Here is a 19,973-nt window from a genome sequence, read left to right on the forward strand (position 1 = left end):
CCTCACAGTGAAGAGTTTCTTCCTTATATCTAATCTAAATCTACCCTCTTTCAGTTTAAAACTGTTACCCCTTGTCCTATCACTACATGCCCTTGTAAAAAGTTCCTCCCCACCTTTCCTGTAGCCCCTTTAAGTACTGGAAGGCCGCTATAAGGTTTCCCCAGAGCCTTCTCTTCTCCAGGCTGAACAACCCCAACTCTCTCAGCCTGTCTTCATAGGAGAGGTGCTCCAGGCCCCTGAGCATCCCTATGGACCTCCTCTGGACCTGCTCAAGCAGGTCCATGTCCTTCTTATGCTGGGGGCCCCAGAGCTGGACACAGCATTGCAGGTGGGGTTTCGTAACAGTGAAGTAGATGGGGAGAATCATCTCCCTCGACCTGCTGGCCACGCTTCTTTTGACGCAGCCCAGGATACAGTTGGCTTTCTGGGCTGCAAGCACATGTTGCTGGGTCAAGTTGAGCTTCTCATTAACCAACACTCCCAGGTCCTTCTCCTTAGGGCTTCTCTCAATCCACTCATTGCCCAGCCTGGATTTGTGCTTGGGATTGCCCTGACACATGTGCAGGACCTTGCACTTGGCCTTGTTGAACTTCATGAGGTTTGCACAGACCCACCTCTCCAGCCTGTCCAGGTCCCTATGGATGGCACATCCCTTCCCTCCAGTGTGTCGACCACACCACACAGCTTGGTGTTGTTGGCAAACTTGCTGAGGGTGCACTCGATCCCACTGTCCATGTCACCAACAAAGATGTTAAACAGTGCCAGTCCCAGTACTGACCCCTGAAGAACACCACTCGTCACTGCTCTGCACTTGGACATCAAGCTGTTGATTGCAACTCTTTGAGTGTGAAGAAGAACTGGTGGTTCCTCCATGCTTGACTGTTTACCTGACGAGACAGACTACCCTGGAAGAAACGCTTTTGTATCTGTACAACTTTGTCTAGATCAGAGTTTGTACCACTTTCCCTGTATTAGTAAAAGTTGTGTCTCCTAATTTATTTGCTGGCATGTTTTTCTAGCAGGGACTGAAGTTGAGCACAGAGGGAATCGCTGACCCTTCCTTTAGCTGCCCTTTTGGATGGGGGAAGCCATGGTTTCTCAAACAGCGGAAAGGAGAATCTACTCAAAATACCATGTGCCTGTTAGTATTTTCTAAAATTTTCAAATATATCCTTTTTTTATTCTGCACAGAAACAATCTGCAGTAGATACAGCACAAAATAAAAACAAATAGGTGAGCAAACTCTTGGCAAATTGTGCTCTTCTAAGTTTCTTAGTTGCATAGAGAGGAGAGTCATAGAGGCAAAATGCAATTCCTCCAGTGAAAACTGAGCTAAACCGCTTACCTAAATGTCACCCTGCGACCCTCACTGGATGTGCTGTGTTTTGCCAGACCAGCTCAGACAGCATTTGATGTCACACTGATTTGCAAAAGAGCTCTGTGGACTGCAGTGGATAATGTCATCAAAGGTTCAGAGGGAATGATTACTATGTCGTTAATGATTTGAGCCACTCTGCTGCATGCTGGCCTTTGGTAATGTTTTGTTTAGCAGGGTTTTTGCTGAGATCCAGTTTCTCAAGCCCTGGCAGTGTCCGAGAGCTGTCTCAAGCATTCAGCAGGTCTGAGAGCAGAATCCTGTTAACCCCCCGAAGGCTCAGAGTTAATGTGGTTTTAGTTTGAAAAGAAGTAACCCTTCGATCAAAGAGAAATCAGAAATTTCTCATGCCCCTTTTCTGTCATCACAGCATAGTAAAGGAAGAAGAAACCCCATTCATTTTTGGCTTCTTCTTAAGACATGAGCCCCTATGCTTCTTCCTGATGTATTTTTCCCCGACCCCCCAGAGTGCTGTTTGGATCATCCTGCCAACTCTGCAGGTGGTGAGTCCTTCATCTTCCCCCCTCATGGACGGGTCTCAGATCATTGCCCATAAACTGTGAGCAACCAAAATCAGTTACAGAAAACTATTAAAATTACCCAAGATAGAGAGGATTGAGGAAAAATAATGCTTACTGCAATCACAAACATGCAGTAGAAGGAGCCTTTGGGATGTAAAGAAATGACAGCATCAGGAAGTTTGCTGTACAATGAGGACATAATGTTATAGTGATGACCAGTCAGACCTATATTCCCAAAGAGGATATTTTGCAGTCCAGGGAATTAATAACCCTTCTGCCATAGTCCTGCCTCTGTAAGGACTGTGCACAACTCTAGCAAAGAGCCTGCAAGTTTCTGAAGAGCTCATAAGGAGCTGCTTCTGAAGAGACATTTAAAATGAATCTAGGTATATGTTGTAAAACACCTATTGTCTTTCGTGCTGCAGGACTCTGCCCCGAAGAGCTCTGTTTATAGCTAATGTTGACTAAGGGATGAAGCTGTGACTATCTCCAAGAAGTGTAAAGGAGCGAGTAGTGATGGAGAGAAATGGGGTGTGTTGGATTGAGGGCTATAAAAGAACACCGTGATAAAAGACAGCATAGAAAAATACAGGCCGTGTATCAAAAAAATTTTCCTAATAGCTGGATCTGCTAGACAGGGGAATAATTTCCTAAGGGAGAGAGCAGAAGCCCTGTTATTTCAATCATTTAAACAAAACTGGACAAAGCCCTGGAGTATATATTGTAGGGAACAATCATATGCCGGCCCCTGGGAATGGATAACATGACCTGATAAGTCTTTTCCTAGTGGTTGCTACGATTCTCTTCAGATTGAGAACTTGTTCTGGGCATGATTTGTCTTGGGACTAGATGTGATGTGAGCCTCAGGTCAATCCTCTGACTGTTTCAAAGAACAAAATGGAGAGGATGAAGGGGAGGAAAGGCATCCAGGGGCAGTCAGAAATAGAGAGCATGGGAAAACGTTGGCTCAGAAGTGCTACAGGGCTTTGTGCAGTTAGGTATCTCAGTGCCAAAGAGATATAAAACACACTCCTGTCCACATGCAAACGTTTTACTCTGAGCTGGTGGTGTGCAGGATCCTGAAAACCTGACTGTTTGGTGCTTACCAAAAAGCTCCAAAGTTGTATCAACCTGAAGAGTCATGGTCAACCTGCTTGTCGTTGGACTTTGGAGGTTTGTTTTTCTTGCTGTTACAAGAATCCAGCTTGTTGGATGATCTGTCTTGCTGTGTTCCTGTGATGCACACGTGGTGTCCTGGTGATGTGCCTGGCCAATTTGTACTGCTGTTGATTTCTTCAGAAAGGTGTCTGGGCTCAGTTGCAGTCCAGGGACCTGTCGGCTACTGCCCAGCTGGAAATCCACAGCAGAGCTGCTGTTGGTTTCAGGAGGGGCTGGGAAATGGTATAGCAGAAACATGGCCCAAATCACTACTGTTTTCGATGCTAGTCTCCTCATAGAGCTGGAGAGGAACCTCTTCTCTCTTCCAAGCCTCTTTTCTGAAGCAGAGGAAGTCACAGAGTAGAGATAATATTGTCATGTCTGGACAAAATTAACTGGCAAGTGTTGGCATCCTTGATTTCCTGGTGGGGTGGAACACCAGGTAGAAGTTACCTCAGATGCTCTGTTATCTTATTCAAAAGAATTGTCAGTGATCGCAGACATCTCTTACCTAAACAGTGTAAGCAGAGGCTGTCTTAAGTTCAACAAGAGGAGGTTTGAGATGGTCAGGTCTTGCGTGTCATATGGATGAGCAGGAAGATTGTAAGTGGTTTCACGTGGCCATTTGAAAATTTCCACTCTCCCTCATTTGCTGACCTTTTTTAGTAAAACCCTTTATAGTGTAAATTTTACACAGAAAAAATGGAAAAGGTTCACATGCAGAGGGAAAAAAAGAACAAACCCAAACAAATGCAAAACTCTCAAATATTTTGGGTTTTTTTTAAAGCAATATTTTCCAAGTTTTGTCTTTTGCTAGAGACAAGTAGTTTCTTGAGCAGCAGCAGTACTCAAGCCTGGTTTCCTGTGAACTCCAAAACATCCACCAGTTCACTTGAACCCTGATCTGCATCCTCATCATCTCAGGCAGATAGATATTCCATCACAGGTTGTCTTATAAGATGGTGGAGATATCCGATTCCTGCAGTTCTCTCCCATGCTCCTGTGTCTCACCCCACCTTACAGGACCCCCGGCTCCTGTTTCTTTCCTGTAACTGGACAGAGGAGGAGCTTATCACATTGCAGCTGAGTCTGCACTATGTGTGTGTTGATTTTTTTGCCCTTTTTTGTATATTCCCAGGTCGGCCAGATGGCAGGCCCAGCAGAACAGATTACTATCAAGTTCACATTACCGCTTCTTCTAAAAGTGGTGGAAATTGGTGAGCAGCTTCAAAGCTATTGGGGAGAAAAGACAGATGGGCAGAGATATAGATATAGGTGGCTTATCCTTATCAAGATATGAGAATAAAAGCAGAAGTAATTAGAAAGTTTCTTATGGCTTAGTTTAAACTTGTAAACTTATTTCTTCATGCAGTAACCCAGTGGGTATCTGAAAGGGCCAAACATTGTGACCAAATCTGTTCTTCCCTGTTAGGCAGAAGCAATATCTGTCAGAATGGGGGAGCTGTGTCCTATTGGGGTTTAAGTTCAGGAGGAATACAAGATCTTTTCCAGGGGAAGCAGAGAAGGTCCCAGGTCTCTCCAGCTGTGGGGAGGGTGGAAACTGCCTGGGCACACACCTCTGACGGTCACACGACTGAAGGAACAGCACTTCCAACTACTCTGCCCCAGTGAAATGAATAGATTTGTTCGCTCACCATCCCAGATAGTCATCCAAAAGGACAGAGGAGAGGCCACCCTTTGTACATGCTGGTGGTGGAGTCCAGGCAGGGAAGGAGGAGGAAAGCCCAATCTAAGCAGTCTGAGAACCTCTGAAATGTAGTTCTCTGACGTGTCCCATGGAGGTGACTTTACGGAGAGCCTTACTGGGACTGGGACACATTATTTGCCTTGAGCCTCTAAGAATCTAAAGGAAGTCTCCTCAAGAGGGGAAAGTTCTTGCAGGAAATGCCTGACTGTATTGCATGTGATCCCCAGATGCAACCAACCAAACCTGAAGTCCTACGTCCTAAAATCAAGGAAGTCCTAAATCAGAAATGAGCATGGCAGTGCGTATCTGTGTTTCACTAAATTGCTGCCTTTAGATCCCTATAATTTAAGGTCGTCTGAGAAACATATTGTCTTCCCAAGCTACACCCACAAGAGGACTACCCAGAAGGCTGTTGCAGCTGATGGCCTCAGTTCTTGCTCCATCATGGCTGTAAGAGTTCAGGGCAGTGTTCTTAGGCAGTTGCCCAAGCACCCATTATGTAGTACTTTTCCCATGGTTGTATCTTCCAATGGGACATGGTTTAGCAACATCTGGTAATGGTCAGGATTGGGAATTTATACCAACAGACAGTTTGGGCAATTCAAAAAGCAGGAGGTAATGTGGGATGGCTGCGGATCAGACTAATGGAGAGAGTGAGGAAATGTGGCGCAGGGATGAGTGGCACAGAAGCTGTCATTGTGCTGACTCAGCAGTAATTATCAGTCTTCTCAGTCATTTTGGATGAGTCCTTCAGGTCTCCTGCTGGGCTGTCATGCACAGCATTTGCTGACAGGCAGTAGATTCAGCGTGCCTGGTGAGCTTAACAGAATTTGCTGCAGTGGGGGTAATTTCCAAGGCTGAGGCACTTGTCTCAGGATGTGCACGGGTCAGGGCTGGCCTCCTGCCCACCAAAAGACCAGCTTTGCCTGCGCCTTCACCTGCTGGTCAGTGGATCACAGAGAAAAGCCATTTTTTCTCCTCCTCATTTTCCTGTGGGATGCTGCCTGTGAGTATGTGTGTGCCTGCCCAGCTGGTCAGAGCTGCTTTTGAAGCTGTTTCCCCTGATCATCTTGAAAGTTTGGTTCCAAGATCAAGAAGAGACATCTGTGCTTGTGGTAGGAGATTAAAGTGAGGGAAGCCTGCTGCGTCCCTGCTGCCCAGAGTAGTAGGTCTTCTGCAGGTCTTGATACAATGCAAAGCTTTGAGTGTAATTTCCAAGGTGTAATTTCCAAGCCTTACCTCAGCAGTCAGGACATAGGAGCAGTCATAACAGAGCAAGGGTGAGCCGGGGTGAGAGGCTGTGCTGACCTTGTCAAGGCATTTCGGATCTGAGGTTGCACCTGGGCCTTGGCACAGCCTTCCTTCTCTCACACAATGCCCATGTCTTCACAACACGGGATGATTTCAGCCCACGTTGCTGTGTGTTCCTGTAGGGAGACATGTGCCATGCGTTGACCTGACATTAGAGACTGTCTTTTGAGCATGGAAGGGGAGGATGTCTTTGAGGATGGAAGGGGAAGCTGTGCAAAGTAAGAGAGATTATTCAGCTAATGTGCTGCAGTGACATCAACTAACAAGTGTATGAAAGAAAAAGGGGGTCCTGAAGATGTTTGGGGAGGAAGGCAGCAGGATTTGGGAAGGGCCCAGACATGTGAGAGAGAGAAGAGGGAGTAGTCAGAGGTGCTTGCGTGCCACGAGGCTGGTGTAGTTACACAGCAGCTTTCATCCAGGTACAGCAGCATCCATGATGTGCTCTGGATTTCCTTACAGGAGGATGCCTTTGTCCTGGTAAATGAGTCACTACCAGTTAGTTAGATGAAGTATCTCCCTGATCCCTGCTGAAGCTTCTTTCATCTGCACTGTGAAGACCATGTTGTTTCTTCTCCCTGCTGAAAGCGCAAGCAGCAAATCCAGCGGAGAGCCAGCCTGTTCCTTGTGGCAGTTTCTCTGACGTAGGTGAACCTCTGAAGTGAAGTGTGTGACATCAGGAAGATGTTTTAATCTGAATTATGCTTGCCCATCTGAGTAACAGGTGCCGTTATCCTCTTTTCATTATCTCACAGCCAGGGCTGCTGCCAGCATGAGTAAGAAAGGTTTGAGTCACAGGGATGGAGCAGTTCATTTCTTTCCGGAGGCTGTTGTCAGAGACGACCAGGCCCAAATGTCCATCATGAGGATGAATGATGTGTAGATGAATGAGGGGAGAAACTTACTCCTGAGAGAAATAAAGCATCCCTCATGAATAACGCAGAGTGTTGCTTCAAGATTCAAGACACCTAAAACCTGTTGTACATTGACTGTGAATGTGAATGAGGCTTAACTGCTCTGCAGCTACACACTGGCCTGAACGCAAACTATAAATAACTTACCGCTGCCACATTTCGTTTTTATTTTTTAACACTGACCATGTATTTGGCCTGATACCAATGCACATCTAAGACAAACCTCTCCCAATCTCTGACAGAGCCTAATGTGGAAAAACACCCTTTGCTTTGCACCATGCAGGCTCCATCTATGCTACTAAGTAGAGCAGGACCTGTGTTTTGTAAGACATGGAGGTCAGCAGAGGTGGCATGGAGAATGCCAGTAATGTCTAAACACACATACTGCCCCAGAGTGGTGCTTGGCTACAGTGGGCCCTGGCGAGCGTTAACCTCCATGGGTGGACCAGGCATGGGCATTGCCTGAGACAGTGATGGTTGGTCCAGGGTAAAGCCATGTCGGGAACTAGGCTGATGATTTAGCAGTGTGGACTGTCATGGGTTGGTGGTAGAATCCATCCGTGTCCCAGTTCAGTTTGCTGGAGTCAGTATTGCCTTGCAGTCTTGGAGGTGGTCACTAAGTAGATGTAACACACAGAAAGTATTCAGGATTTTTTCCCATAAAGTTTTATTTTTGTTATGGATTTACTTATTCTGGGCAGTCTGCATCATTGCAACAGCATGAAGTTCTTTATTGGGACCCTTTTTCCCCCAGAAGCAAAGTGTTATTCAAGAGACTTTACAGGCCTGTCTACATCCTGCAGCTGAGCGTGGTGCAAAGATCACTGATGTAGATCTAAGCAAGCTGGTCTGTCCACATGAGGCTATACAGTGCCTTAGTACTTGCTTAGGGCTTGAATGCAGACATCACATTTTTGTTGATAAAATGTCTATAAAATCATGAGTGACACAAAGAAGGGGAGTAGGGAATGATTGTTTCTGGTCTCTTCCATAGAGGATGTGAGGACATCAGATGATAGTAATGGGAGAGAAGTTCAAACTAAAGAAGTGATGGTGATTTTTTAAAAGAACACATGGTTGATCTATGGACCTTCTTGCCACAGGAGGTGGCAGGTGCTAAAAATTGATACACATTCAAGGGACAATGCCCAAGCTCATGGAAAAGAAATCCAGTGTGTGTTACTAAAACCAGTGAAACTGTATCTGGTTTAGGAAATCCCTGGGCTCCAGATGATAAAGCTGGGTACCTGAATACTTGTGGGAAATGTCACATACCATTATACCATTCTTATGCACCTCCCCAGCCATCTGCTTGTGGTTGCTTTTGGATTCAAGGTAGCTGTGCACTGTGTTCCACTGTGCACTATGGTTGTGGCCTGGAACCACAGCACAATATCCCTTTAGAAGTGAGAGAAAGTTATTTGGGTTGTCCTCCTGAATGGACCTCATGTAGATTGTAATGAGAAGTTTCTCTGTGTCTCGTCTGAAAGGCACCATGGAAAAATAAGCTTTGAAGGAGTCTGAGTGGGTTTTCATAGCTACACTCTGGCAAACAAGAAAACAGTATTCCCTTTTTTTCTAGAATTACATATAGATGCACATGGTCTTTGAGAGTTTTCCACCAGAGAATGGATGAGGCCTGGAAAAATCAAAGGCAGAGAAGGCCTCAACAGAATAGTCACAGAATCACAGAATCACAGAATCATCTAGGTTGGAAAGGACCTTGAAGATCATCTAGTCCAACCGTTAACCTAGCACTGACAGTTCCCAACTACACCATATGCCCAAGCGCCATGTCAACCCGCCTCTTGAACACCTCCAGGGATGGGGAGTCCACCACCTCCCTGGGCAGCCCATTCCAACGCTTAACTACCTGTTCTGTGAAGAAATACTTCCTAATATCTAGCCTAAACCTTCTCTGGCACAACTTGAGGCCATTACCTCTTGTCCTATCACTTATTACTTGGTTAAAGAGGCTCATCGGCAATGACACTCATTTGGTGTCAGCCCTTATGGTCTGACCCTTTGCCTCCCTTGCCTACACCTTCTTGCAGTTCTGTTTGATGTCTGTAGTCCATACCTTCCATAAGTGGGAGGAGATGGCTTTTGCAGTGCATTGGTGCTCTGCAGGCCAAAATTGGAGTAATACTCTGAGACATGACATTTCTTCATGCCAAACTATTCTTCTTGGTGCCAACACAGATGAGCTCTGTCTTGAAAGCCTGAGCAGCTGGAAGCTATTATAAAAGAGAGAGAGTACTAATGGCATCACTTCCAATCAAGGTGAGAGGTATTTAGACTGTCTTTGATCATTCAAATTATATCTCATTAAATATCAGGCAAACCTGATTGATGTGGTCATATTGCTGTATTGTGGGACCTCAGCAAACTGGTTAGTCTACTAGAGTAGTATAGGTAATATTTACCTAAGCATGGTCCAATGTAAAGCTCCATCTATACCTTTCTTACTGATATCTCAGCCCCATCGCTAGTTATTTGCTATACCTAGTTTTAAGGTCTTCTGTTTGATCTTTCTTCTTCACCATAGAAGAGTGAGAAATACCAATGTCATGCTTAATCTTTCTATTTCTCTTTAAGCCTTGTGTTTCTTATGGTTCACATGGAGTCATCTCTTTATACTCTGGTAAAGGGCAGTGGCATTCATGTAGAGGGCATTAGGCTGAATTTTAGGAGCTGAAATCTGCTACCAAGGGAGCTGATTCTGCTTCTGCCTTTACTTGACAGAAGTAAAGCCCAACTGCTTGGAGACTGATCCTGTGCACTGTGGAGGGCTATTTCCCAGCGTTAATGATCATCTGTGCCCCTCTTTCTCTGGCAATTGCTGACCACTTCATTTTGCCCAGAGGAAGTCTTTGCTGTTAAGAAGACAGTGGTTTGTTTTAAATTTGAGATTTACTGAATTTCAGAGAACGTATACTGCTGGAGTTTGCTTTTCATGCATTGCTCAGTGTATTGCTGGATAGATTCTGTAATGCTAAAGTAATGGAGAGTTAAGTCTTTCTTTGGTGCATTTTGAAACCCCTCATCTCGGAGTGTTGAAGGCAATGACTAAGGTGCCTATTCCTTAAAGCCATGTTATACTGGAGAAAGATATGACTCTGATCCTCTATACATGAATCTATTTGTAAAGTCTTATTCCAGCTTCATGAATAAAGTCCTTTCTTTACCCCAGTTTCATGGTGAAAATACGGTAAAAAATATTATCTGATGTTGTGGAAAGTGAGTATGACATGGGGCAGAATAGAAATCAGAATTTCTGGATATTCTGTCTACCTGTGTGAATTGGAGAGAAATTATAGCCTGACAGTGTCTGTGCTTTACTATCTGTAAAACAGGGATATGGATATATTCCTATCTTATGGGAGAGCTGTGAGTCCCAAGTTAATTACAAAGTCTGTGACAAATCTTAGATATTCAATTGTGAGATAGTGTGTAAGCACATAATATTAATGTTTTATAATCTCCCTAAACTGTCTCTGTGGATATCTTTAGTGAGAGGGATATAGCGATATCAAAAGAAATCTTTTTTCACCCCAATCATTTTCTTTAGAACCCAAAGTGAAAGCTGTTTCCACCAACTGCCATCTCTGCAACCATCTGGAAAATCACATTTTCTGAAGCTTTCCTTCTCTTTATCAGCTGTAACTAAAGCTATAAAATGGGAAGATGTCCCTGGTTTAATTAACACCCCTGTAGTTCAAAAGCTGATCTTAGTAATGAGAGGCAATTATAGCCTTTATTGAGGGACAGTCAGGTGGAACAAACCCAGCATCAATCTATTGAAGACACTTCCCTTTCCAGGTAATTTGAAAACTGCTTTTTATGATGAACAGGCTACCCGGCCCAATACAACAGGTGAATCTCTTTGTTTTGTAACCTGAAAAGAACTTCCTATTTTGAGTTATGTGCTTCTTTTGTAAACTGTTTTTTACATCCCATCCATCTGCCAACAATTAGCAACTGAGCTATGGAAATACCTGTTCCTTTTTGGAGGGTATTCTTGCTGGTTTTCTCTCTTTTTTTTTTTTTCTTTGTCCACTGTTGGTTTTAATTTTGAATGCCGTCTGATGTTCATATTCTTGTTCTAGAAAAACTGCAGACTCCATGGTGCGCCCACATCCTGAGGGCTATGCAGAGTTCTGGTTTCTGCACCTCCAAAATTATGTGGCAGAGCTAGACAAGGTCCAGAGAAGGACATCGAAATGATCAAGGGAATGTGATTTCTGCTATATGAGCTAAAAAGGCTGTGGCTCCAGTTCAGACAGGAGAAAACAGAGCAGAGATAAAGCTGAGTTTAGCTCAAGTCATGAAGATAATAGATAAGGTAGATACAAAACTTTAATACTAGACGTAAGGGGCACTAGCTGAAACAAGGAGATCTGCCTGAAAGTATGAAGTCCTTTTTTACACAGCAGATAGTGAAATTCTGGAATCTGTTGCCACAGGAGTCTGAAGAGATGAGCAGTGTCAACAGTTTCAAAATAAGGATTAGACAAATTCAGAGCAGCATGTCCATGACCTGAGTCTAAGGGTGATGGGCAGGGCTGGGGCAGTATGAGGGGGATGGTCCTGCCTCAGCAGTATCTTGGATGCTGTCTGGTCTCCAGCTTCTGATCCATAAGTGTGGCTCTGCTGTATGCCCTGTGTTTCATCTGCCAGCCCTCTGTGGATATCCTGATAACTCAGGGGTCTCAAATGATGATAGATGGAAATCTGATTTAAACCCTTAGTGTCTACAATGCAGGCACCTACATCGGAGCTAGTCACTGAAGATGAAGCTCTACTCATGATAAGACATCTGCGTTCAGCTGTTTGTGTTTAGGAGTCTACCTGTGCAGTAGGTGTCTAAATTCTTCTGCAGTCAGCAAGTGTCTAGTCTGTCTAATGGGGACCTAATCAATACAGTCAGTGGAACAGTCAGTACTGTCATTTCATCTCACCATAAGGTAGACTTGGATGGTCAGTTAAATAACTCACTACTGGCTGTTTTCATTAAATCTTTGTTGACTATAATGGGAGCTTGGATGCCTAGTGCACATGTAGATACCAAAATTTAGGTATATTAATCTTGAACTGAGTTCTGTCCTGAGATTTCTATTATAATGACTGTAGAGCAATAGGTGACTCCTGAGAATAACTCATTGACCTGTTTTAGACACCCAGGTGTAGATGATATAAACTGCACTTGGGAAGTGCATATTTCTATTCATTGACTTTAAGGGGATTATAGACAGCGGTTACCCACATGGTCAGTGCATACCATGGCCAGATAAGTCCCAGCCATCCCAGTTTGGAGACTTTGGTACTGTCACATAGAATCTTAGCTGTAAGAAATGTAGATTTTTAAAGCAGTGTGATGTGAAAAAGTGAAATTATGATTTCAAAACAGACTCACCCACACGTATGGTTTGATTTAGAATAAAGGTTTTGCCATGATTTTACTGTCTGTAAACTATGATGTGAAATGTGCTACATCCTCAGTCCTGGATTAGTTTAATATCCTGACAAAATTGCCTTTGCCTAGCTGTAAAAGCTGTAAAACTATAAAACAAGCTTGTAATTTGTTTATTCTTCAGTAATTAAAGATAGAGCAGGCATTAAACCCTTAAAGTCCTATGGTGTTCCAGCAGTGAGTAGCTTTCATAAGGTTCTAGGCGAAAGGTTTGTTCAGTATGGAAGAGTTTGGAAAGGAATTTCTTTGGTTGGTGGATCTGTGGATGTTGCTAACTCCAAGCTGCCAGCAAACAAAGAATTTGGATACTATCAGTGTATTATGGTTTTGAGACGGGGCAACACCAACTCTTCTCAAAAATACTGTGGACAAGTCAACCTATTTCCAAATCTTCCACTATTGCATGTGATACAGGATGGATGTGAAATTTCTTTAGTGAATGAATGCGATATAATCTTGTTTAGGAGACTGCACAGTTATTTGAGGTAGGATGGATTTGCCATTCTTTCACCTTTCCCACCCCTGCATGTAAAACTTTTTTGTTCTGTGTCTTATTTTCTTTGGATACAGGACGTGAGTGAGGAGATAGGAAGACTGTGTGACTGCAGTGTTCCTGTAGCTTTGGATCTGGCTGTGGCATCAGACCCTCTGCGATTCACGTGGCTTGCATGAAGGGGGAGCTGTGGTCATCATGTGCCTTGCTGACTGTCCTGTCTTTTCGTTCCCCCTCCCAGGTTATGGACATGCTGCCCCAGGGACGGATGCAGGGAAGGCCTTTTGCATGTTCTATGCGGTCCTGGGGATCCCACTGACACTCGTCATGTTCCAGAGCTTGGGCGAGCGCATGAACACCTTCGTCAAGTACCTCTTGAAACGCATCAAAAAGTGCTGTGGGATGAGGAGCACCGAGGTCTCCATGGAAAACATGGTCACTGTGGGTTTCTTCTCCTGCATGGGAACACTCTGCATTGGAGCAGCAGCCTTTTCCCAGTATGAGGAATGGAGCTTTTTCCATGCTTACTATTACTGCTTTATAACGTTGACTACGATAGGGTTTGGAGACTATGTGGCCCTGCAGACCAAAGGGGCCCTTCAAAAGAAGCCTCTCTATGTGGCTTTTAGCTTTATGTACATTCTAGTGGGGTTGACAGTCATTGGGGCATTTCTAAATCTGGTTGTTCTCAGGTTCTTAACCATGAACAGCGAGGACGAGAGGCGGGATGCCGAGGAACGGGCATCCCTGGCAGGGAACCGCAACAGCATGATTATCCACATCCAAGAGGACTCCCAGCATGGTCGGCCACGGTACAAGGCCGAAGTAACAGACCTTCAGTCAGTTTGTTCCTGCATGTGTTACAGGTCCCACGAGTACACCAGCCGGGTGGTGTCCCACCAAAATTCGTTCAGCTCAAAGCTGAACCCCCAGTACTTTCACTCCATCTCTTACAAGATAGAGGAGATCTCACCAAGCACATTAAAAAACAGCCTTTTCCCATCTCCTGTCAGCTCCATCTCACCTGGGTTGCACAGCTTTACAGATAACCACAGGCTGATGAAAAGGCGAAAGTCCATTTAAAGGGATTTGTCTTCTTTTGCTTTCCTTGTTTTCCCTAGTTCTCCGTTGTTTTGTTTTTTTTGTTCCTTGAGTGAGACAGAGCGAGGCCAAAGGGAGTAGAGAAAGCCAGTCCTCCTCTGAGACTCAGCTCTTGAGCATGAAGCATGGATTATTACTGTTCCAGCAAAGTATGCCTTACATTACCCCCTCGGTGGATGTCAGAGGATTCAAGGTGACGTGAAGTGGGTACCAAATCCAAAGTTGCACACACAGCTGGGAGCCTTCATGTGCCACTGGCACTCCTGACCTAATAAACTATTTTCCTCACGAGCAGGTTGCAGCGTGCGTGCGTGCTTGTGTGCGTGTTGGGTGTGTGTGCGTGTGTGTGCGCGTGCAATTCCACAACTAGTGCCATGTGACAAAAATTAAAGCATCAGGTATCATTTTTTTTCCCTTGAAGCAATTGTGTTCCAGCCTGCTTTTAACTTTTAGATTGCTTCCAAAAGGAACGGGGAGGGTGGGAGGGGAGCCAATTCGTTTTGTTTTTTGCCAAGACAAGCATGCGCCATAAGCAGTCAATATACCAGGTGTATCATGATAAATTTTTTAATGCTAGATTTTAGATTGTATTAACATTAAAAAAGGCAGGAAAAGATGGATCATTTTAGCTTGCCAGTTCAAAATTAAAAAAAAAAAAATAAAATAAAGCATGCACTTTGTAAAACTGGTATGCATAATAAAAACACAAGAAAAACTAGCAATGGAATTAATAATCAAAAGCAAATAATCCTATTGATTTAACTATATTTACTTTTATCATTTTCAACTGTTCCAACAATTTACAAGTGGAATTTTTAAGAGAAATTGGGAGAATTGTTGGAACTAAAGAGTGTATTTTGTTATTTTTATTTTATTTATAAAATTATTATTATTATTATTATTATTATTATTATTATTATTATTATTATTATTATTATTATTATTTTGTGCAGCAATTACCTGCATGAATAGGAATTATATTTTTTTGGAATGCTTGGATTAGGATGGGTATAAAGAGGTGGATGTATATTTTTTCTTATATAATAGTGACAGGGCATTCCTTGTTTTAAACAAAAAAGTGAAGATGATTGTCTCTAAATGCTTTTGATTTGTAAATAATGGAAAGCCTTTGTTGGTCTCAGGAAGAATTCAAGGGACAGTATCTTGTGTTTGGCTCACTGGGAACTTGTGAGTTTAGATGTGATATTGCTTTTTTGCTAGGCAGAAAGGCAAAATGCATTTCGCAGTAATGGGCAAAAGCAGTTTTACTCCAGTGTTTGGAGGGTAACATTGGGAGTGATTGCGTTGGCAAGTTGTAGTGGAGGATGTTGAGACCGTGTCATAGAGTTGTTCCTTGGAGATTGTCCATCTCTCAGTTGTTCATCTGGACCAAACAGACTTTACAGAACCGAATTAGAGGCCTGATCCAGCTCCCTTTTAAGACAATAGGAATTTGCAATGATTACATGGGATTTAGTGCTTTGGCAGATTTATCTTTGATTTGACAGGGGTAGGAGTGGGAGTTTTATAAACCTGCACTTTTGTCTCTGATTTAATCCTATCTTTTAAATTGCCTTCCGTGTTAATTTGCCATACAAACCCCATCTTTTTTTGACACTTATCACCTACTGCTGATTCTACCATTTTGTGCTCTCGATGTAAAAGCAATAATCCTTTTTTTTTTTTTCTTAAAACTAGATGGTGTGTTTTTGTACAAGCCCCAGCTCTGAGCTCTGTGTGTTGATGGATGTTGATATCCTTTCAAAGAGGCATTTATAAAGAGCATTAATAGGAGAAATAAGGAATGTCATTCCTCCTCTGTTCTCTTCTCCCTAGCTATTAAATTATTAGCTATATCAAATATGCTGATGTTCTCCTAATTTCCATATCTGTTTCAACAAGTAAATGAAAAGCAAGTATCCATGACTTTGGCTCCCCTATGCAGCTTCCTTTGGGATTATAAATTGCTGTGGCATGAAAACCTCCATTAAGATTAGTGAAGAAATAATTTAGGATTCCTAATAAGGATGGATGAGGATGGACTTTTTCAGCCTAATGTGTGGGGATGACATCCTTCAACACAGTAGGAGAGCATGCTGGGTACACTAATGCTGCGCTGCGGGTACCATGTCCTAAGGCAAATGCTGATGGCAGAAGTATTGAAGCAACCATACCTCGAAAAGCAGTTTCAGGATGTGTTAAACAGCCTCGGTGATTGCCACCTGGAAGCTGGTTTCTGCGAGGGTGGCCCATAGGGTTCACGGTGCTGTCAAAATTCACTTTTGTAGTCTTTGCTGGTGGTATCCCAGAAGTGCAAATAAGTGTAGGCTTCTTTTCCTGCTAAGGAGTTAAGAAAAAGTATGTCTGGCATATACACATCTGTACTATGTATGACTGCTGGGTGTATCTGACACTGGAGAAAAGCAAGAAAAGTTTGGGATTTTGCAGAACTCAAATGAAATTCTCTCTGCCTAGCAAAGGAGAACATTTGTAACAGGACTTTTACCAAAAAATTTTAACAGTTTTGTGAAAAAAGGTTACAACATATAAAATATTGATTAGCACTTTCCTTTTTTTTTCCTTTAAGAAAAGAGGAAAATTCTATTTCTGCTGCATATGAAAATAATCTTTAAATGTCCTATAAATAATGTTGAACACCAGAAGTTCAAAGCTGTTACATACTCTGGCTGATTTGTTACTAAATCTTCCCTCTGGAACCATAAATGAAGAGTAAATTTTAATACATGGGGTATTTAACCAGGGGAGCAACTTACCTTGGCATGTCATGGGTTATCTGCCACTTAGAGCCTTTGCATTAAAACTCAATGGCTTTATAAAAGCTCTGATTTAGCTTAGTTGAAATTTATAGATGTGATTGAAGAAATCTATGTATGTTGATATGAAGGAGCCAGAGTAGATGTCCGCAATGACACTTTTATGTCTAAAAGCTGTAATGAGTGTGTATGTGGGAGTTTTGCTAAAATGTGTCTGCATTCCATAGAATTTTAAAATACATTTATTTATTGTTATTTTCTGCCTGAAGAACCTACAATTCTGTCCAATCTATATTTTTGTTACACATGTGATTTTAAGGTGGCAAGACATTTCCTTTGCAAGCCTGCATTCATTCAGATGTTTGCATGAGCTCTTGCAGGACTTTGCTTTGTGAGCAGCCACAAATACAAGAACTCTCGTATGTACCCATCAGTACATCAGGCGAAAATATGCTAAAAATGCCTCTCTTGACTGATGTATGAATAATGATTTGGGCTGTCTGGAACTGGAACAGACAGTATTGTGAAAGGGAAGCTTTTGTCCAAGGTTAATCCTAGCTTTTCAGTTACACATGAGAAAGTAGTCTGTGAAAGGTGAGCTGATTTTTGTCTGCTCTATCTCTGCCTTCCTATTGCCCTACATGAATACCAGTTTTCTTCCCACAACACTGCTTTTCACAGAATATTTTCTCTGGTACATTATTAGTTTTATTCCACTATCATGGTTTAACCCCAGCCAGCAACTAAGCCCCATACAGCCGCTCACTCCCTCCCCGCCCAGTGGTATGGGGGAGAGAATCAGGAGAGTAAAAGTGAGAAAACTCATGGGTTGAGATAAAGAAAGATCAGTAAGTAAAGCAGAAGCTGTGCACGCAAGCAAAGCAAAACAAGGAATTCATTCACTGCTTCCCATCGGCAGGCAGGTGTTCAGCCATCTCCAGAAAAGCAGGGCTCCATCATGCGTAACGGTGACTTGGGAAGACAAACACCATCACTCCGAACATCCCCACCTTCCTCCTTCTTCCCCCAGCGTTATGTGCTGAACATGACGCCATATGGTATGGAACATCCCTTGGGTCAGTTGGGGTCACCTGTCCCACCTGTGTCCCCTCCCAACTCCTTGTGTACCCCCAGCCTCCTTGCTGGTGGGGTGGGGTGAGAAACAGAAAAGGCCTTGACTCTGTGTAAGCTCTGCTCAGCAGTAACTAAAACAGCCCTGGCTTATCAACACTGTTTTCAGCACAAATCCAAACCATAGCCCCGTATCAGCTACTATGAAGAAAATTAACTCTATCCCAGCCAAAATCAGCACATCCACTTAAGACATTATTTCTTTCAGAACAACCTCTCTTGCTCACTACTCGCTCTTTTGAGAGTCAGCTAGAAGCAGGTAGTAGTGGTGCTGCTTATGACAAGACACCCTAATATCCAAAATACCTAACCTGTGTTTCCGTAGCACACAGACATCTACTATCACTTTGTGATGCACTCTCATTCCCCAGAGTCTCATTTTCCTACCCTTCCCTATTATTAAGCATTAGAAATAATAATAATAAATCAGATTAGTCTATTTATGTCACACTAATGTGCTCTTCATCAAAACAACACAAATTTAGCTCCCTGCTGTCGACTTTGATTATATAACAACCCTATTATCCTATCATATTTCATATTATCATCAAAGGGAAAAATCAGTTTCATCAGTGAAGCACCAAAATAGCTTTGACTGAGCATGCTGTGATATGGAAACGAAAGAGGAAACTTAATAGAACAATGAAGGCACAACTCTCCACTTGTTCTTCATTACTGTGTATGGAAGATCCTGACTGATCTAACTGGGGCTGCTTTGCCAGAACTCTGTACCTATATATGCTTTACAGGGATGACTGTAATGGCACAGCTCTAGAAGAGTTGTTTGGGTATTACTTCAAAGGTCCAAATAACTTCTTGGTTGTTAATGAATGGAGACGATGCACAGTGACCTTCATCAGTAGACTTCTGTTTGTACTCCTCTGTAACAGCTCATTAGGACACAATCAACAACTTTATAAAAAAAGAGAAAAGAGGGAAGTGACCAAGTTAATCTACTGTAGGTTGTCTCATTAGTTTCCTAGTGCTTTGATCGAAGAAATGCCAGGGCAGTAATCAAGATTATTGTGAATCAAACCTGAGCAAGGTAATTCCTTGTTTTCTCTGACAGATTTGAAAGCTTTTGTTATGGACAAAAGCATAATTTGTTGCTAAAAGCTTAAAAAAGAGCGGTCAGTAGAACCAAGATGGAGAATGAAAATGTTCCAGACTGATTTGGTGTGTGCAGACCAGAGGGCAGGAGCTTGGGTAGAAGTAGCTTTCAGTTGATGTTTATGTCCTCATTTAGCTTTATGTAATATTCCTGTTAATATTAGGATCTAATTAAGACAGTAATTTAAAATCTTTATGAGGAAGCCAGACCAGAGAGATGTGTTGGAGTGTGTCCATTACACTAATGTTATGGACTTTTTAATGCATATTTCAACAAGACACTATTATTGACTGGAATATTGCACAAATTACAATGAGAATCACACCACCACTACTTTCATCAACTAGAGATGCATGATACTCACAAAACTGAAAAAGAAATATTGCTTTTCTGACCAGCCTGCCTGTCATCTATAATATCAAACTTTATTTTGGGAACTTCAGCAAGATAAAGCGTATGAAAAGGATTATCCATCAAATGATACACCAAAATCAAAACAAATGGAATAATGACATTGGACACAGAGAAACTGATTACAGACAGAAGGCGCTCTGGGACTCTTATGCTAGTTAATCTGAGCTCAGAGGCTGAATTAAAACCATGAAAACTCATGGTACCCTTTGCCAAAACGAACATGGTAAAGGAACTTTCACCTAAAAAAAGTAATAGGAGGGCAAAAAAAAGAGTTGTAAAGAAAGAAATTGTTCTCAACGGCAGGAGTAGTTGTGTTATTTCCAGTTGAAACCACTGTGAGGTGATACTGAAGACTGTTGTGCTTTGATCTGGGCAGAATCAGTCTGGGAGACTGGCTGTCCTCTGCTCAGCCAAGCTCTATGGCCACAGTGTTTCACTGCTTACTGCTGATAAGGAGATCCATGGAGTTCCTGATTCTCCAGTCAGGTTTTT

At 42.8% G+C, this 19,973-nt stretch overlaps 1 protein-coding gene across 1 annotated transcript in view; it reads left to right on the forward strand.

Moving 5' to 3' along the window:
* KCNK9 (potassium two pore domain channel subfamily K member 9) overlaps nucleotides 1–14,294 on the forward strand; it is an 86,816-nt gene extending 72,522 nt beyond the window's left edge. The window contains exon 2 of the mRNA XM_074846491.1: nucleotides 13,192–14,294. Within this exon, the coding sequence (XP_074702592.1) occupies nucleotides 13,192–14,033 (842 nt within the window). The 3' untranslated portion in view covers nucleotides 14,034–14,294. The remainder of the gene's footprint in view (nucleotides 1–13,191) is intronic.
* Nucleotides 14,295–19,973: the final 5,679 nt, after the last annotated feature.

This window comes from Strix aluco, chromosome 1 (genome assembly GCF_031877795.1).
Source record: "Strix aluco isolate bStrAlu1 chromosome 1, bStrAlu1.hap1, whole genome shotgun sequence".
Taxonomy (NCBI): Eukaryota; Metazoa; Chordata; class Aves; order Strigiformes; family Strigidae; genus Strix; species Strix aluco.